The sequence below is a fragment of the Salmo salar genome, chromosome ssa21, assembly GCF_905237065.1.
Source record: "Salmo salar chromosome ssa21, Ssal_v3.1, whole genome shotgun sequence".
NCBI lineage: Eukaryota > Metazoa > Chordata > Actinopteri > Salmoniformes > Salmonidae > Salmo > Salmo salar.
The window spans coordinates 11,170,079-11,190,185 of record NC_059462.1 but is presented as its reverse complement, the minus strand read 5'-3'; the positions used below and the strand labels follow the sequence as shown (position 1 = coordinate 11,190,185).

General features: G+C 41.8%; 2 protein-coding genes across 3 annotated transcripts in view; one reads left to right on the top strand and one right to left on the bottom strand.

Annotated features, from left to right (window-relative positions):
• Positions 1–3,831: 3,831 nt before the first annotated feature.
• Positions 3,832–10,596, bottom strand: LOC106581734 (anterior gradient protein 3). The gene is made up of 8 exons (XM_014163978.2): positions 10,301–10,596; positions 9,179–9,289; positions 8,891–8,954; positions 5,834–5,886; positions 5,497–5,573; positions 5,217–5,280; positions 4,624–4,707; positions 3,832–4,014 (listed from the first exon to the last, which is right to left on the bottom strand). Exons 2-8 carry the CDS (start codon positions 9,273–9,275, stop codon positions 3,965–3,967), a joined length of 489 nt encoding a protein of 162 aa, XP_014019453.1. The 5' UTR covers positions 9,276–9,289; positions 10,301–10,596; the 3' UTR covers positions 3,832–3,964.
• A 3,371-nt stretch (positions 10,597–13,967) lies between these two features.
• Positions 13,968–20,107, top strand: part of LOC106581863 (TNF receptor-associated factor 3 interacting protein 1) — a 41,240-nt gene continuing 35,100 nt past the window's right edge. The window contains exon 1 of one of the 2 annotated variants that reach the window (XM_014164289.2): positions 13,968–14,229. In XM_014164289.2, coding sequence (XP_014019764.1) covers positions 14,107–14,229 — 123 coding nt within the window. In that variant the 5' untranslated portion in view covers positions 13,968–14,106. The remainder of the gene's footprint in view (positions 14,230–20,107) is intronic. The other variant, XM_014164288.2, reaches the window with a different exon arrangement.

The window sequence follows — 20,107 nt, the reverse complement described above, 5'->3', positions numbered from 1 at the left end:
AGCTGCCTTGAGATCATTGGCAAGATCCTCCTGTGTAGTTCTGGGCTGATTCCTCACCATTCTCATGATCATTGCAACTCCACGAGGTGAGATCTTGCATGGAGCCCCAGGCCACGAGAGATTGACAGTTCTTTGTGTTTCTTCCATTTGCGAATAATCGCACCAACTGTTGTCACCTTCTCACCAAGCTGCTTGGCGATGGTCTTGTAGCCCATTCCAGCCTTGTGTAGGTCTACAATCTTGTCCCTGACATCCTTGGAGAGCTCTTTGGTCTTGGCCATGGTGGAGAGTTTGGAATCTGATTGATTGATTGCTTCTGTGGACAGGTGTCTTTTATACAGGTAACAAGCTGAGATTAGGAGCACTCCCTTTAATCTCAGCTCGTTACCTGTATAAAAGACACCTGGGAGCCAGAAATCTTTCTGATCGAGAGGGGTAAAATACTTATTTGCCTCATTAAAAATCATTTTTTATAAAATTTTTGACGTGCGTTTTTCTGGATTTTTTTGTTGTTATTCTGTCTCTCACTGTTCAAATAAACCTACCATTAAAATTATAGACTGATCATTTCTTTGTCAGTGGGCAAACGTACAAAATCAGCAGGGGATCAAATACTTTTTTCCCTCACTGTATATATATATATATATATATATATTTATATACACTGCTCAAAAAAATAAAGGGAACACTTAAACAACACAATGTAACTCCAAGTCAATCACACTTCTGTGATATCAAAGTGTCCACTTAGGAAGCAACACTGATTGACAATAGCTTTCACATGCTGTTGTGCAAATGGAATAGACAACAGGTGGAAATTATAGGCAATTAGCAAGACACCCCCAATAAAGGAGTGGTTCTGCAGGTGGTGACCACAGACCACTTCTCAGTTCCTATGCTTCCTGGCTGATGTTTTGGTCACATTTGCATGCTGGTGGTGCTTTCACTCTAGTGGTAGCATGAGACGGAGTCTACAACCCACACAAGTGGCTCAGGTAGTGCAGCTCATCCAGGATGGCACATCAATGCGAGCTGTGGCAGAAGGTTTGCTGTGTCTGTCAGCGTAGTGTCCAGAGCATGGAGGCGCTACCAGGAGACAGGCCAGTACATCAGGAGACGTGGAGGAGGCCGTAGGAGGGCAACAACCCAGCAGCAGGGCCGCTACCTCCACCTTTGTGCAAGGAGGAGCAGGAGAAGCACTGCCAGAGCCCTGCAAAATGACCTCCAGCAGGCCACAAATGTGCATGTGTCTGCTCAAACGGTCATAAACAGACTCCATGAGGGTGGTATGAGGGCCCGAAGTCCACAGGTGGGGGTTGTGCTTACAGCCCAACACCGTGCAGGACGTTTGGCATTTGCCAGAGAACACCAAGATTGGCAAATTCGCCACTGGCGCCCTATGCTCTTCACAGATGAAAGCAGGTTCACACTGAGCACGTGACAGACGTGACAGTCTGGAGACGCCGTGGAGAACGTTCTGCTGCCTGCAACATCCTCCAGCATGACCGGTTTGGTGGTGGGTCAGTCATGGTGTGGGGTGGCATTTCTTTGGGGGGCCGCACAGCCCTCCATGTGCTCGCCAGAGGTAGCCTAACTGCCATTAGGTACCGAGATGAGACCCTCAGACCCCTTGTGAGACCATATGCTGGTGCGGTTGGCCCTGGGTTCCTCCTAATGCAAGACAATGCTAGACCTCATGTGGCTGGAGTGTGTCAGCAGTTCCTGCAAGAGGAAGACATTGATGCTATGGACTGGCCCGCCCGTTCCCCAGACCTGAATCCAATTGAGCACATCTGGGACATCATGTCTCGCTCCATCCACCAACGCCACGTTGCACCACAGACTGTCCAGGAGTTGGCGGATGCTTTAGTCCAGGTCTGGGAGGAGATCCCTCAGGAGACCATCCGCCACCTCATCAGGAGCATGCCCAGGCGTTGTAGGGAGGTCATACAGGCACGTGGAGGCCACACACACTACTGAGCCTCATTTTGACTTGTTTTAAGGACATTACATCAAAGTTGGATCAGCCTGTAGTGTGGTTTTCCACTTTAATTTTGAGTGTGACTCCAAATCCAGACCTCCATGGGTTGATCAACTGGATTTCCATTGATTATTTTTGTGTGATTTTTGTTGTCAGCACATTCAACTATGTAAATAAAAAAGTATTTAATAACATTATTTCTTTCATTCAGATCTAGGATGTGTTGTTTAAGTGTTCCCTTTATTTTTTTGAGCAGTATATATACACAGTACCAGTCAAATGTTTTGACACACCTATTCATTCAAGGGTATTTCTTTATTATTATAATTTTTTTCTACATTGTAGAATAATAGTAAAGACACCAGAACTTTGAAGTGTGCAAAGGTTGCTACTTTGAATAATCTCAAACAGAAAATATATTTGGATTTGTTTAACACTTTTCTGGTTACTACATGATGCCATTTGTGTTATTTCATAATTTTTTATATCTTCTCTATTATTCTACAATGTAGAAAATAGTAAAAAATAAAGTAAAATTGGGGAATGAGTAGGTGTGTCCAAACTTTGGACTGGTACTGTATACACTACCATTCAAAAGTTTGGGGTCACTTACAAATGTCCTTGTTTTTGATAGAACAGCAAATTTTTTGTCCATTAAAATAACATCAAATTCATCTGAAATCCTCAAGTCTTCAACTGGCAGCTTCATTAAATAGTACCCGCAAAACACCAGTCTCAATGTCAACAGTGAAGAGGCGACTCCGGGATGCTGGCCTTGTATGCAGAGTTCCTCTGTCCAGTGTCTGTATTATTTTGCCCATCTTAATCTTTTCTTTTTATTGGCCAGTCTGAGATATGGCTTTTCCTTTGCAACTCTTCCTAGAAGGCCAGCATCCCGGAGTCGCCTCTTCACTGTTGATGTTGAGTCTGGCGTTTTGCGGGTACTATTTAATGAAGCTGCCAGTTGAGGACTTGTGAGGCATCTGTTTCTCAAACTAGACACTCTAATGTACTTGTCCTCTTGCTCAGTTGTGCACCGGAGCCTCCCACTCCTCTTTCTATTCTGGTTAGAGCCAGTTTGCGCTGTTCTGTGAAGGGAGTAGTATACAGCGTTGTATGAGATCTTCAGCTTCTTGGCAATTTCTTGCATGGAATAGCCTTCATTTCTCAGAACAAGTATTGACTGTCGAGTTTCAGAAGAGTTTGTTTCAGACCCCTTGACTTTTTTCACATTTTGTTACGTTACAGCTTTATTCTAAAATTGATTAAATAAAACATTTTCATCATCAATCCACACCCAACATACCCCATAATGACAAAGCAAAAACAAGTTTTTAGAAATGTTTGCAAATTTATATAAAAAAAAACAACTGAAATAGTAAATTTACATAGGTATTCAGACCCTTTGGCAGTGATTACAGCCTCTAGTCTTTTGTGGTATTACGCTACAAGCTTGGCACACCTATATTTGGGGAGTTTCTCCCATATATATTTTAAGATCTAGCCGCAGATGGACCCCACTTTGAGAAACCCTGACTTAGAGTTTCTTTGGTGTTACCTAACAAACTCCATGTTTGCAGGGCTATGTGCAGGGGTTCTTAGATACTAAGAATAGGGTGTACAGTGTTTTTTTGTATACATGCCTTCATTATAAATGTATTAAGCACTGAGCAGATATGATATTCTGATATTTAAAACAAATATTTTTGTATCCTCTTACAGTCTGCAAAAATGTATAGCAAAGTCATGTCAACAGCCCTCACAGAGAATGTCCATATAACTTAGTTAAATACTTTTTTTTTTCTTGTTTTAGCATTTGAAGTCAATGAAGATCAATACAATTCGGTACACACTGTCATTCATCTTTATTGCTTTATCTATTGTATTCTGTGTAAACATAAGAATGTCCAAGACTCAGTGAACCCCTCTGGAACAGCGAGGAGCCCAGTAGATTATGGGTACATTGTTGAAAAGGCTGTGAGGTTACAGCTCAGTGTGCAGTAGACGCTTGGCTTTCTTCATGTTCTTGGCCACTGTGGAGAAAGGGGCACAATAGACAAGAAGATTGAGCAAAAATCTATTCACCAGGGAAGGGGTCAATTCCATTTCAAGTCATGAAGAGAATGGGAATGCAATTCAAGAATTGACTGAATTGAAATGGCCCCGACCCCAACCTTGCTTTACAAATTCTGTTAGTAGTCTAGATAGACCAAACAATTCATTATTTTAAACTTCCAGCAATTACAGTAATAATTTTCTTAATTTCTTGACTAATAATAATCATGATTTCAAATTCCAGATTTTAATTTGAGCAACTGACGCCTGGATTTGCCCTTATCACACTCTTTCCTACTTCTTCAGCAATTTTGTCAGAAAACTTCGACACACTCTTCCAGTAAAACATTCATAAAGTATTCACCCACCCCCTCACCCGCCCACCTTTTCTCCAGCTAAGAACTATCCTTGAAGCATTCTCATTATTTTGTGGTTGCAAGACTAGAACCTAATTAATAAGTAAGTTCAGTTTGTGTTAATGGAAAAAAAGTTGGGGGATGTGGGTGTGTGTGTTAAGCACGTAACAGGAGGATAACTGAATCTCATAGGACCTCATTAGGGATGAACAGAAGAAGAGGTACACTCACAGTGCGGGATGTCGCTCGGCTTGTAGGTGAACATGTGGTTACTGTACTTCCCAACAAGCTCAGCACGCACAGTCATGGATGGATCTGTAGAAAAAAAGGTGTGTGAGTGTGTGTGAGAGAGAGAGAGAGAGAGAGAGAGAGAGGGGGGGGGGTAAGGGGATGGGGGTTGCAGAGACAGTTATCAAATTTGGAGGAGCACTATGCCAAAGCTTCAAAGCAGAAGTTATACATTCCAGACAGGGTTGGGTGTTAGAGAATGTCTGCAGCCACATTTTCCTTTCAACCAGAACACATCATTATGGGTGCATGAATAACTAGATTGTAATGCTTTATTCATACTATTCAATTTCTAACACTATGGCGACTCATACATTAGATTGATCCCTTAATCAAAAATGTATGTTGTCGGATTGTTATTAGGTTAATGGCTACTAATTAAAAGTAAAGTTATATGAGGCACAGAATGCAGTTACATCAAGTATCTCACGGCAAGCATTAGACAGAGGGATGTACTGGGGATTTAGAATGAATGGGGATTTATTTCCTAATTGAGAGATGTCCTCAGATGACATGGTAGAAGAAGAGAGACCCACCAACAAAGAGAATTCTCGGAACGTAGTGGCCATCTGGTGCCAGATTGGGGTCTGAAGTCTCATGCTGAAAAATATATCAAAATTACATAAAAATATACATTTATAATAATCAACATCTATCATCTCACCGTAACATTTAATATCTAACATGTATCTACAGGTAAGGAAATAATTAAATGCATGATTCAATGTTTTATCTGTGATTGGAACATGGTTATAACCATATAATTGCATTGCTTCCAATGAGTACATGTTGAAAAAGCGTTAAAAAGATAATTACTATCAAATTGAGCATGACAAAATCCTCTTGGGCAAGTTCCTGTACGGCTTTATCAGCAGCAAATGCCTTCTTTAGAGCTGTCAAAGAACCGTGACAGAATGACAGTTAGTGAGAACCCCACCTTCAATTTCGACACTTTATCCTCATAAAGGGGAATTTGTATATATATTGCAATTCCTTTGTCATTCAAGCCCTTACAAATGATCATGTCTAGAATATAATTAAATGTTGATACAAAGAGACCAGAATGACTTGAATTGTAAGGCAACAAAGACCTTGGTTGGGGGCACTGTGGTTAGATGAAGAATGTGTGAGTATAAAAGTACAGCAGTATCACCTTGACTATGAGGACAATCCTCCATGTGATGAATGACCATCAGAGGCTTCTTACTGTTGGAACACGAGGACACAGTCAAAAGATGAACATATTCCACTGCAGAATAGGTAGTGGGTGGATGTGCTTACAGAGAAGCAAAGAATGTCTCTGGGAATATACCAAACCCAAGGCCTGAGTGTCATTAAGGATATATGAGAGCACATAGGTTGTGCCAGTACCAAATGGCATTCTAGTCCCTATTCAGTGTACTACATTTGATAGGACTCTGGTCAAAAGTAGTGCACTATGTAGGGAACAGGGTGCCAAATATGTGGATTTTAGTTTCAATTTGATTAGTTTCTTTGGGGACATTGAATTAATGGGGCATAGTGACATAATCATTGTGAGGATAGGACTATGACATAAGCAGATACACTATATGACCAAAAGTATGTGGACACCTGCTTGTCGAACATCTTATTCCAAAATATGAAGTTTGCTGCTATAACAGCCCTTTGCTGCTATAACAGCCTCCACTCTTCTAGGAAGGCTTTCCACTAGATGATGGTACTTTGCTGTGGGGACTTGCTTCCATTCAGCCACAAGAGCATTTGTGAGGTCAGGCACTGCTGCTTTCGACTCTCTCTCTCCTGATTAGGCCTTGCTTGCAGTCGAGGTTCCAATTTATCGCAAAGGTGTTCGATGGGGTTGAGGTCAGGGCTCTGTGCAGGCCAGTCAAGTTCTTCCACACAGATCTCAACAAACCATTTCTGTATGGACCTCACTTTGTGCACCGGGTCATTGTCATGTTGAAACAGGAAAGGGCCTTCCCCATGGCTATTTTCTGGACATTCTTCCCGTAAAGCCAAGCAGAGTATACAGCTTAAAGTTGTCCTATGGACAGATACTCCAATCTCTGCTGTGGAGCTTTTCAGCTCCTTCAGGGTTATCTTGGTCTCTTTGTTGCTTCTCTGATTAATGCCCTCCTTGCCTGTGAGTTTTGGTGGGTGGTCCTCTCTTGGCAGGTTTGTTGTGGTGCCATATTCTTTCAATAATGTATTTAATGGGGCTCCGTGGGATGTTCAAAGTCTCTGATATTTTTTTGTAACCCAACCCTGATCTGTACTTCTCCACAGCTTTGTCCCTGACCTGTTTGGAGAGCTCCTTGGTGCTACTTACATTTTACATTTTAGTCATTTAGCAGACGCTCTTATCCAGAGTGACTTACAGTAGTGAATGCATACATTTCATTTCATACATTTTTTTTTCTCCCTGGACTGGCCCCCCGTGGGAATCGAACCCACAACCCTGGCGTTGCAAACACCATGCGTTGCAAACACCATGCTCTACCAACTGAGCTACAGGGAAGGCTTAGGGATTGCTTGCTTGATGATGTTTCAGAACAGGTGTATATATACTGAGATCATGTGACAGATCATGTGACAAAGATTGCACATAGGTGGACTTTATTTAACTAATTATGTGACTTCTGAAGGTAATTGGTTGCACCAGATCTTATTTAGGGGCTTCATTGCAAAAAGGGTGAATATATATAAACGCACCACTTTTCCTTTTAAATGTTTGTATTATTTTTTGAAACTTTCATTTCACTTCACCAATTTAGACTATTGTGTGTATGTCCATTACATGAAATACAAATAAAAATCTATTTAAATTACAGGTTGTAATGCAACAAAATTGGAAAAACTCCAAGGGGGATGAATACTTTTGCAAGGCACTGTAGGTCCTATGGTTGAGTGTAGTCTGGCCCAGGAGTGTGAAGGTGAACGGAAAGGCACTGGAGCAACAAACCACCCTTGCTGTCGCTGCCTGGCCGGTTCCCCTCTCTCCACTGGGGTTCTCTGCCTCTAACCCTATTACGGGGGCTGAGTCACTGGCTTACTGGTGCTCTTCCATGCCGTCCCTAAGAGGGGTGCATCACTTAAGTGGGTTGAGTCACTGACGTGATCTTCCTGTCCGGGTTGGCGCCCCCCTCGGGTTTGTGCTGTGGGGAGATCTTCGTGGGCTATACTCAGCCTTGTCTCAGGATATTAAGTTGGTGGTTGAAAATATCCTTCTAGTGGTGTGGGGGCTGTGCGTTGGCAAAGTGGGTGGGGTTATATCCTGCTTGGTTCTCAGGGTCAGGGTCTCCCAACCCCTCCTGTCTCCGCCGCCAGTAATTATGCTGCAATAGTTTATGTGTCTGGGGGCTAGGGTCAGTCTGTTATATCTGGAGTATTTATCCTATCTTATCCTATGTCCTGTTTGAATTTAAGTATGCTCCCTCTAATTCTCTCTCTTTCTCTCTCTCTTTCTCTTCTCTCGGAGGACCTGAGCCATAGGCTAATGCCTCAGGACTACCTGGCCTGATGACACCTTGCTGTCCCCAGTCCACCTGGTATTGCTGCTGCTCCAGTTTCAATTGTTCTGCCTGCGGCTATGGAACCCTGACCTGTTCACCGGACGTGCTACCTGTCCCGGACCTGCTGCTTTCGACTCTCTCTCTCCTGCTGTCTCTAACTCTGAATGATCGGCTATGAAAAGCCAACTGACATTTACTCCTGAGGTGCTGACCTCTACAACCACTGTGATTATTATTATTTGACCTTGCTGGTCATCTATGAACGTTTGAACATCTTGGCCATGTACTGTTATAATCTCCACCCGGCACAGCCAGTAGAGGACCGGCAACCCCTCAGAGCGTGGTTCCTCTCTAGGTTTCTTCCTAGGTTCCTGCCTTTCTAGGGAGTTTTTCCTAGCCACCGTGCTTCTAAATCTGCATTGCTTGCTGTTTGGGGTTTTAGGCTGGGTTTCTGTTTAGCCTTTTCTGACATTGGCTGATGAAAAAAGGGCTTTATAAATACATTTGATTGATTAATTGTTTACACCTGTCAGCAACGGGTGTGGCTGAAATAGCTGAATCCACTAATTTGAAGGGTTGTCCACATACTTTTGTATATATAGTGTAGCTATAATAAAATGTTTCACTCAGACATTTGAAAGATTCTAATTTTCAAATGTACGCCACTAACCAAAACATTTATTGTGTATTTTGTCTAATATCTTGTCTTGTTTTACCTTTCTGTCATTGTCATCAGGGCTTCGTCATAGGTCTGGACCCAAGTAATGTCATCGCCCCATCCTGAGGCAAAAGAAAAAATATATATAATATAATATATAAGCCATTTAGCAGATGCTTTTATCTAAACGCGACTTACTGTCATGCGTGCATACATTTTACGTATGGTTGGTAACGGGAATGGAACCCAACTGAGCTACAAATGACCAGATTGAATTCATGAAATGGGGATGAGGAACTGTTTTTAGTAATAAAGTCCAATGGAGATTAGATATGTTAAGTCTTACCTCTTGAGAGAGTTTGAGGGCCTTGCTTTGTTTTCTTCTGTATGGACACTTCCATGCAGGTGACAAAGAGCAAGGCAAAGAGAGACCACCGATACATGGCGTTCACCAGTTCTGAGAGAGAGAGAGAGTGGGGAGAGAGAGGGAGGAGGAGGCAGTCAAGTCTAACTGTTAAACATTTTTTTTACATGGGACCCTATGCAAAAGAAAATCTCATCAAAATCCTGACCAAAAGTGGTTGGTCAGATTCTCAACCACAATGCCCTATGCAAAAGCCAACTTCTCAATAATCTCAGAACCTCGCACCAAATCTCAGGTGCACTGGCCAGTTTACATTTATTTTACCAATCAGTCACAATGAGAGTAAACCTTCCTTATGATAGGGTGGTGAAGATCATACTCAACTATGTTAGACTATCTGTCTCGGAATTCGCTCACACACCTTGATGCTTAGACTTCAAAATAATTTCTGCATGCCAAGGATCCTGATTTTGGATCTGACAATGGAGCAATGAATGAAGACATTGCAGGTCTGAACAGGATTGACCGGTATATCAATGATCTTTGTGCTAGAATACTTAAAGCCTAAATGGCACAGTGAATGGGCACATAACAATCTAATACCTGTGCATATTGTCTATCACTCTTGACCATATAAACGTGAAGTGTCATTAAAAAGGGACCCTGTCAAAAAAACTTGGCCTTTTTTTGCTATTTCTACTCAATTGCCTAATGAATAGTACTACTGTATATGCCTACTGAAACAGGCCAAACTTGTTTAAATGTCCCATTTCCTTAAAGTATTCCTTTTCCTGATAATGACACGGGTATATTAGACTAGAGTGTTTTTAAATGCTAAAACAAAATCCTGTACTGGTATACTGTATTTTAGAGTTAGCGTAGATAATGTTAATTTATTCACAACTTCAAACCATTTATTTGGTTGTCAATCTGCTTCTTCTTTGGCCAAATAGCCAGGGGAAAATATGAAGGTTTTAACATTACTGGCTGTTGACACCGATAGGCGTATACGCTACCCAGATTATTCAAATGCTGCATCAAGTGAACATAATAATAGTACAGGTTTCAACTGAGAAATGTTTTTCAATAATATAAATATCTTACCTATTGCACAGGCGTATGAGGAGTGTCTGGAGCCTTCGTCCAAGCTGACAGTAACTTGGTTTTGATTTTCAGGTCTTTTTATAGACAACAGAACTTACCAAACAGGTATGGGATTGGCATTACACAAAACAAAGCAAATGAAATGTACCACACAAATACACTGTAATAGGAAATTCACAAAAGGAGATAAGTTGTTGCTAAAGTCAATCAAAAATCTATCCAATTTATTACAATTTGCAACAGGGATACACAACCCAGCACAGAAGAAGATAAAATGTCTAACTGGCTTCTTGGAGACAGGCCCCTTTATTCGAATCAGACGGCACCAAAAGTTCTGTAAACACCAGACCAAGAGGCTCGTAGGACGTCAAAACAAAAGTCAGTGACTTTGTCAGCTGCTACAGAATCACACGTGTCCACAGAATGTCATCACTAAAATACAACAGTGAATAATCAGTGTGTCCTCGGTCCTTGAACCTTCTGTCTGGCGTCAATTACTATCCACAGATATGAGAATAATCCATAACATTCAGCTTCAAGTCTAGTGACCATCAACCCACACCTTGAGTGTCTCAAACAGAATCCTGAAAATGTGTCTTACAGAAACTCGTATGTGGTACATTTTCACAACTCTTAGTGGAAAACTCCAAACTGGTCACATTTGTAATGCAGCCAGTCTTCAAAACCTGTCATTGTGCACTCATTTGGATTGTTAACATCTCTCACCACACAACCATTGATTCAAATATATATGTTTCTTGTGAAATGTAATGAGAACATTGGTTTAATCACCAAAACACAACATAATGGGATCGTTTCAATTTAGTCGTTTTAACTACCAATTAATCCAAGAGCAAACAATGCAAGATACGTGTTTCAAATTGCCCTTAAAAGTGCTGAAAGTAAAATGCTACAGTACTGTAAATTACAGTAGATTACACAGTTTTCACATTAGACAATAGACTTACGTAACCCAACAAAATTTACAGAAAATCTCTAAATTCCATAATATCTACCCAATGTGTAATCAAAGATGTGATCAGTGAAGACATCCTCTACAATCATTCATGCAACAATAAAAACATAGGTGTACTGTTTGTAATCAAATGTCAGAAATTAAATGAAACAAATGAAATTAATGAAAATAAAACATAACGTTTAACACGCATTCATTTGCATCAAGCATGTTTTGATCATTTGGAGAAAAAAAATCGGGAAAAAGCTTTTGGCATGGCGAATCAAAGCTTGACATTGGTCTGCATTGATGTTGTCACGGGCCTCATCCATGGCCCGAAGGAGGGTGGCACGCTCATGGGGATGGCTATCATACCCCTTCCACCGCCATGTTGTAAAAAATTCCTCAATATGGTTGAGGAAAGGAGAGTATGGTGTCTGGTATAGGGTCACGAATCGGGGATGGGCTCAAAACCATGCCTGAACCACCTCTGCATGGTGGAACCTGACATTGTCCCACACAATGACATAGGGAACCCTTCACCTTGACAGGCCTGCTCAATTTCATTGAGAAACACAATGAGGTGTACAGCGCTGTAGGATCCAAGTAATGGCCTCTGTCCTACCACACCATCTTCAGAGATAGCTAAGCACATGGAGATGTTTCCCCCACATTGTCCAGGCACTTGGACAGTCGCCGTTGGAAAATGAGGTTCCGCCCGCAGTTGCAGAGTTTTGGCCAGGTTGAAGCCCGCTTCATCAACAAAGATATATTTGTGATGGTTCACAGCAGCATCAAGCACTGTCACCCTCTAAAAATATATTTGGGTTAGTTATTTTTGCAGTATAGTTCCAATATGATATTGTGAAGTAGCATGTGCATCAAATAGTAACAGAAATACAGTATATAGTGCTGTACCTGAACATACTCAGCCCGCAGTTGTTTCATCCGGTCGTTATTTCTCTCAAAAGGCACCAGGTAAATGTGTTTCATAGATACCTGGTGCCTATTCAAAAAGCGGGCAATCGTTGTTAAGCTGATTGGCGAGGTGTCATCGTTCTCCTCAATGGCCTGCTTTATTTCGGACAGCCGTATGTCATTCCTGGCCCTCACCATTTCCACCACTTTGCACTCCTGCTGGTTGGTCAGCACATGGCCAAGGTCACCACCATGGGGTCTTCAGTCAATTCTGAGGGTAGAACAGAGTATACTGTCAATAGATCATACTGTAAGAATACTGTAAAAATTGTAAAAAGAATTTACATGCACTACAAAATGTAATTTACTGTAAATGTAATGGTAAAGCATAGTGCATATCCTGCAGACTTACTGGTTTTCTTGCAGAAATGTTGTCATGATTTTCAGATTGGGGTGAACTAATCTGGCAGCCTCTGCCATGCTAAGGTCTCTGCTTACCACATGGTCAACGACGATGGCCCAGACTTCATTAGACACAACAGTTCCCTGCCGTCTGCCTCCCTCTCTCTGATGTCCACCTCTTTGATGGTGCCCATGCCCACCTCTTTGAACTCTTTGACGGGGCCCATGCCCACCTCTCCGACGGGCCCCTTGTCCACGAGCTCTTGGATTTCTTCCTCTCCCTTGCTGTCTATCCTGCTCCATGTTGAAATTGCAAGTGTTCACACACCACTTTGAGTAGCCATTATGTATGTATCATACAAGTGATATAGATGTTTATAATTTACAAACACACAAAATCCATAGTAGACAAGCCAGTTTAAAATCTATAGGTTTACCAAATGGTTAAGTGATTAACCATTAAGCACAGTTGGATTAAGTGATGGTCAAACAGCCAGCAGCATACCACCCTGCATCCTGCTGCTGGCTTGCTTCTGAAGCTAAGCAGGGTTGGTCCTGGTCAGTCCCTGGATGGGAGACCAGATGCTGCTGGAAGTGGTGTTGGAAGGCCAGTAGGAGGCACTCTTTCCTCTGGTCTGAAAAAGATCCCAATTCCCCAGGGCAATGATTGGGGACACTTCACTGTGTAGGGTGCTGTTTTTCAGATGGGGTGTTCAATGGGTGTCCTGACTCTCTGAGGTCTTTAAAGATCCCATTGCACTTATTGTAAGAGTAGAGGTGTTTACCCTGGTGTCCTGGCTAAATTCCCAAGCTGGCCATCTAATCATCCCTATCTTATAATTGGCTCATCCATCCTCTCCCCTGAAACTATTCCCCAGGTTGTTGCTGTAAATGAGAATGTGTTCTCAGTCAGCTTACCTGGTAAAAAAAGTGTATTTAAACAAATAAGAGAATCATATGAAAAGTATTGTGAGCATTGCATTTTGAAAGGCAATTACTTTATATGAAAGGTATTTCTAGATGAAACACTGATTAGGTTTAGTGAAAAAGTTACTGTGTGATTGTGTGTGCTGTACTTAGTCAATTGAAGTCGTTTTTAACTGTAATGCAGTTGATGGGTGAAGATTACAGGAACATACAGGTTATTGGGGTTGACATCCATAAAAGCATTATACTCCAATTTGTACCTCAACATTGTGAAATACACATATACAAATAGCCTAAATGTAGTCCAATTTTGCTCTGGGGCAATGAGGAGATTCAGGATCTTTCGCCCACAGCATATTTCCCCACGCGTTTCCATGACATTTGCATTGTTTTGGTCAAGTTATTTTACTGCATTGTTAGTTGTTGCTATACTCAGCCAACGGTGCTTGACAACCGTGAACATTTGGCGCAGGCGCATTTCAGATGAATAATGCATTGTGGGATTGGACGCTATTGACATAGCGACAGGAGAGCTGGTAGAAAAACAGTCTTTTTTCCTATTTTTATCAATAGCTTTGGGGAAATTATCATTCCAACAGCTGCTATGAACGCGTCAGTGGCCAAAAAGACCCAAGACACTTTGGGGAAAGTGATAAAGAAACCGCCGCTTACTGAAAAACTGCTCACCAAACCGCCGTTTCGATACCTGCACGACATATTCAGTGAGGTGAGCGATTATTTTACTGGCTAACGTTAGCTAGTTACGTTACCAGTTACAGAGGTAGCAACCTACATAACTTATATTGGTTTTGTGGGATTTTTATATCTAGCTAACATTAACCCCTGTAAAAACTAGCTAGCGAGTTAGCTAATGTTAGCTGGCTATTTACTCATGAAGCAGTTGAAAATATTTCCTTCATTAAACAAATTAAATATATGCCACTGCACTTGCTCACTTTAGCCATCTAACTGCTATGTCGTTTTGTCACAGGACAAGTGTTGTGAGGGTGTTATGAAATGAGGCCTAAACTTCTATTCTTGGTGACAGTCAATGAGTTCCTCTAAATGCACCAGGATTGCTTGTTTGGAATAGAACTTCCTTTCCTTAAGGTATGGTGTTAGGGGGGTCAAATAAACAACTTTTAGAGCTGAACATACCAAATGATACAACGTACTGTAAGAAGCATAATGCACTTTGCTTCATGTCAGTAGGCCTTACCATTGATGAGATATTACAATTTGTGTGTTCTTATTCTGGGTCAAAAGGTCACAGGAGATAAGTCAATGGCAAAGCCTTTTTCCAAAAATGGCACCAAAATCACACAGTTGGACTCAGATTAACAAACAAACTCATATCGCAAGATTTAGGAATGACAACATGACATTTTCAGGGGTTATACAATAATATGAGCATGTTAAAATGAAATGCGCTATATATACAAAAGTATGTGGATACCCCTTCAAATGAGTGGATTCTGCTATTTCAGCCACACCCATGGCAGACAGATGTATAAAATCGAGCACACAGCCATGCAATCTCCATAGACATTGGCAGTAGAAGGGCCTTACCGATGAGCTCAGTGACTTTCAACGTACACTGTCATAGGATGCCACCTTAACAAGTCAGTTTGTCAAATGTCAGCCCTACTAGAGCTGCCCAGTCAACTGTAAGTGCTGTTACTGTGTGGAAACGTCTAGGAGCAACAACGGCTCAGCCGTGAAGTGGTAGGCCACACAAGCTCACAGAACAGGGCTGCCAAGTACTGAAGCGCGTAGCACGTAAAAATCTGTCCTCAGTTGCAACACTCACTACCGAGTTCCAAACTGTCCATGGAAGCAACGTCAGCACAATAACTCTTCGTCGGGAGCTTCATGAAATATGTTTCCATGGCCGCACACAAGTCTAAGATCACCATGCGCAATTCCTAGTGTCCACTGGAGTGGTGTAAAGCAAGCCGACATTGGGCTCTGGAGCAGTGGAAACCCGTTCTCTGGAGTGATGAGTCACACTTCACCATCTGGCAGTCCGACAGACATATCTGAGTTTGGCGGCTGCCAGGAGAATGCAATCTGCCCAATGCATAGTGCCAACTGTAAAGTTTGGTGGAGGAATAATGGTCTGGGGCAGTTTTTCATGGTTCATACTCGGCCCCTTAGTTCCAGTGAAGCGAAATCTAATGCTACAGCATACAACAATATTCTAGACGATTATGTGCTTCCAACTTTGTGGCAACAGTTTGGGGCATTTTCTTGTTTCAGCATGACAATGCCCCTGTGCACAAAGCCAGGTCTATACAGAAATGGTTTGTTGAGATTGGTGTGGAAGAACTTGACTGGCCTGCACAGAGCCCTGACCTCAACCCCATCGAACACCTTTGGGTAGCTTCAGACTAGATTACCTGAGAATCTATTTGACACCATTTTAACTTTTTTAAACCATAGCAATATATGCATGAAATTCAATGCATTTCAATGGCCATTCGCAACTCCTCCCAGACCTTATATGCTAGACTCACCAAACCTTTACCCCTGCCTTGGACTGCACAATGTGTGTGTGTGTGTGTGTGTTTATATGGTGGCGGCTGCTAACCTTCCTGATAGCTACTCTAGCAAAGGTGAGATTGCCAGTGTTCATAAATGTGTGCACAACAAACCTCTTTCCAAACAGATTCTTGGCTGGGTCTTTCTCCTATTTATTAGCATCACAGATAAAATGTTCCATACAGGCAGATGTCATTACAGTAGGTGCATCTTAAGTGCCATAGTTCGTAGTGAACATGTAAAGAATACAGGCCTATTAAAGGTAGACTCGGCGAAGGATGTTGCCTCGAGCAGCATCGCAGATTTGGAGATGAGCGAGATGCAAGACTTCGCTCTCACACAGTATTTCCACATGTGCAAGGTGTCAATCACATCACGCTGTTAGAGCGTGGTAGCCAGGACACCAAAACAGTGGTTAAATTGAGCCTCGTATTTCAAGGCTCTTAGTTGTTGCGGAAATTGACCCACTATGCTGTTTACTTTCTGCATCTACGTCATATCGCTGAGTGTGCCTTTTAATATCAAACAAAAACAGAATGAGCATCTGTACGTTTCACACAACCACCCTAGACTGCTGTGTGTGTGTGTGTGTGTGTGTGTGTGTGTGTGTGTGTGTGTGTACTTCCATTATACAGACTAATTGGTCAGAAGAGAGCTAGAAGAGTACATCCAGACGAGCAAGATATCTGTTAAAGGTGAAAAATACAGGCCTATTAATATCAAACAAACAGAAACAGAATGAGCATCTGTAATTTCACAAGTGTGTGCAGACTGGCAATGCTTGCTGAGGTATTTGTTAGGGCTGTATGCAAATTGGAGTGGGTCTGGGATGATGGAGTTGATGTGTGTCATGAACAGCCTTTCAAAGAACTTCATGATTGGAGATTGCAGTAGTCATTATGGCAGGTAGCCTTAGAGTTCTTGGGAACAGGAATGATGGTGGTCAGCTTGAGATTTGGGGATTACCATGAATATGCCTGCCAGCTGTTCTTCGCATGCTCTGAGAACGCACACTGGAATACCGACTGGTACCGCGGCCTTGCGAGTGTTGACCTGATTTAAAAACCTTACTCACGTCGGCCTCAGAGAGCGAGATCACGGTGGGGGCCCTCTTGCATGGCTCAGTGTTGTTTTTGTCCAAGCGTGCATGAAATGCATTGAGTTCGTCTGGTAGAGAGGCATCACAGCTGGGTCGTCCTTTGTAATCCGTAATGGACTGGAGCCTGTGTACCTTGTTCCTATGTGTGAACTGTTTTCAGGAAGCAAGGCATATGTCGCACATCACAGGAGAGCCATCTTAACTTTTTTGGGGGGCAGAAATGCCTTCTGGAAGATATTCATTTTCATGTGCCTTAATAACAAACATGTATGCCATCTGTAAATACGAATACAATTGTTTAATTATGAGCCTAGTTGCTTTAGCCACGGAAAAAGTCAGGAACCTTCCAGCTAGCCATGATTGGCTGAGATAATTGATGGGCTGGACATGCTGAGAGAAGTTCGGATTGGCCATGTAGCACTTTTGTCTATAACATGGGCTGCTCGGTAGTGTAGATAATCCTTGCTACTGCGGCTTTTTTGAAAGATATAACGTTAGCCATAGAGAACTGCAAAAGTTTTGCTGCTCCTCTCAACAACATTGCTGCCCTGAATTTAGCAGGTGCTGTTGACAAAGATCAGTGCAAAAAAGTTGTGATGGACTACTTTCTGCACACTGTCAGTGTGATCCGGAGTGACTTGACACAATGCAGACCAAACAAGCTGTACAAACAAAATGGAGTTAAAGGGGTTCTAGTCTGCTGTTGCGCGTTCATCCATGTATACGGGTAAGAGTCTAGCTACATTTTCAGATATTATACGGTTCTAATTTTGTCAGTCGTTTTCATTACAAGTTAAAGCATACCGTTAGCTAGCAAGTGAACATTAGCTTGCTGGCTCGCTAACGTTACGTGTATGACCTGTGTAGTAATCTCAGAAATCCATTTGCATTGCTAGTTATAGGGTAATGTTAGCTAGCTAGCTAACACTGAACAAAGTTATTACAGCATTTCATGCATGGTGGCTAGCTATGACAATCAGTTTGTATTGCTAGTAGTATGGGTTGGGATTATCGTTCATTGTTTAGCTAGCTACATGTCTAAACAAAAGACTCTACTTCGCCAGATGATTACATGACCCATCAAGTTAGCCAGGTGTGTCTGGGAGTGATTATGGCCATCCATTGTATTTCAGGAACATGTGTACATGTCTGGACAATAGTGACTCATCCACTTAGCTAGAGGGCTGAGGGGTGGTTATAGCATTTCTTTCACATGACCCATCAAGTGTATCTGGTAGGGGTGTGCCGACATGGCTATACTCATAGTCGTAATCGTATCGTCGGATCGGATGATACTCGTGATCAGAAAAAACAGAAGTGTTTTAATATGCCTAAATAGATGTTGTCAAAATACCTCCCTGCACGTTCTCACTGCAAAAATACTGCAGATTAGAAGCAGCACACGGAGGGGTGTGTGTGTGTGTCCTCAGTTTGCAGGGGGCAGCTAAGTTTGCTATCACTCAGTCAGAATGGGCATTAGCATTTCATATTTTTTTTCCCTACCCGTTTCCACATTTTAATAGCAAATGTCCTCGCCATGTGATTGCTCCTACCTGCTACTATGATAAATCTGAATGATCAGACAGAAAACATGCAAGGAAAAGTGATCGGGTGAAATTATGTAGCGAGTGGACAGAGATACAGCTTCACTGTATCCAGTCGGAGCAGCCGGATCAACATAAAGCCCGCCCTTCTCTTTACAGACAGGCAAACTAGCCAGTTTTAGTTATTTAGACTACGCACGACTGACTCAAAGACAGTACAGTATGGCTTAGAAACTCTGTGACTGACACATGAGAAACATGCTTGCTGGCACCCAAAAAAAGTTTTTCTGATCACAGATAATTACAAAAATACTCTGATCATAATCACATCCTAAAAATTGCCCATATCCGTTACGATACTCATTTTCTCCAATTAATGAGCACACCACTAGTGTCTGGGTAAGCATCATCTAATAATTATAAAATATTTGTATCTAGACATTTTCTATTTTTGATATTGCAACTATCCAAATACGCAAGTAACCATTTGACTGTATCGTTTACACCTTCTATATCTTGTGCATGTGACAAATAAACTTTGAATTTATTTGATATAGTGTGTGTTTACCAGAGACGCTAATGTGAAGAACAACATTACCTGCACCAAAGTCAGATTAGGATATAGGCCTAGATAAAGTGTATTTTTACCTGGAGTTTTTCCTTATTGTATCCTTATTCCTCTTAAGTCTTTGTTTTATTACTACACTACCTTACTCACACTCTGTTTAGCACATGACCTCACATGTGAATCCTTAAAGAGATGGGTGGGGTTAAGGCTTAAGCGTGAAGGTTAAGGGTGTGAAGGTTGCTGAATAGGTGAAGACAAAGAGGAGCTCACCAGTAGGTGTACCAAAATATTCACTGGCCGTTTTCTCAAAAGTGGGGTTACAACTTTCAGAATTACTTTCCCATTGTTCCTTAACTGCAGTGTATGATAGATACAGTTGAAGTCTGACGTTTACATACACTTAGGTTGGAGTCATCAACTCGTTTTTCAACCACTCCAAAAATGTGTTAACAAACTATAGTTTTGGCAAGTCGGTTAGGACATCTACTTTGTGCATGACACAAGTACTTTTTTCCAGGAATTGTTTACAGATTATTTCACTTATAATTCACTGTATCACAATTCCAATGGGTCAGACATTTACATACACTAAGTTGACTGTGCCTTTAAACAGCTTGGAAAATTCCAGAAAATGTCATGGCCTTAGAAGCTTCTGATAGGCTAATTGACATCATTTGAGTCAATTGGAGGTGTACCTGTAGATGTATTTCAAGGCCTACCTTCAAACTCAGTGCCTCTTTGCTTGACACGATGGGAAAATCAAAAGAAATCATCCAGGACCTCAAACAAAATTGTAGACCTCCACAAGTCTGCTTCATCCTTGGGAGCAATTTCCAAATGCCTGAAGCTACCA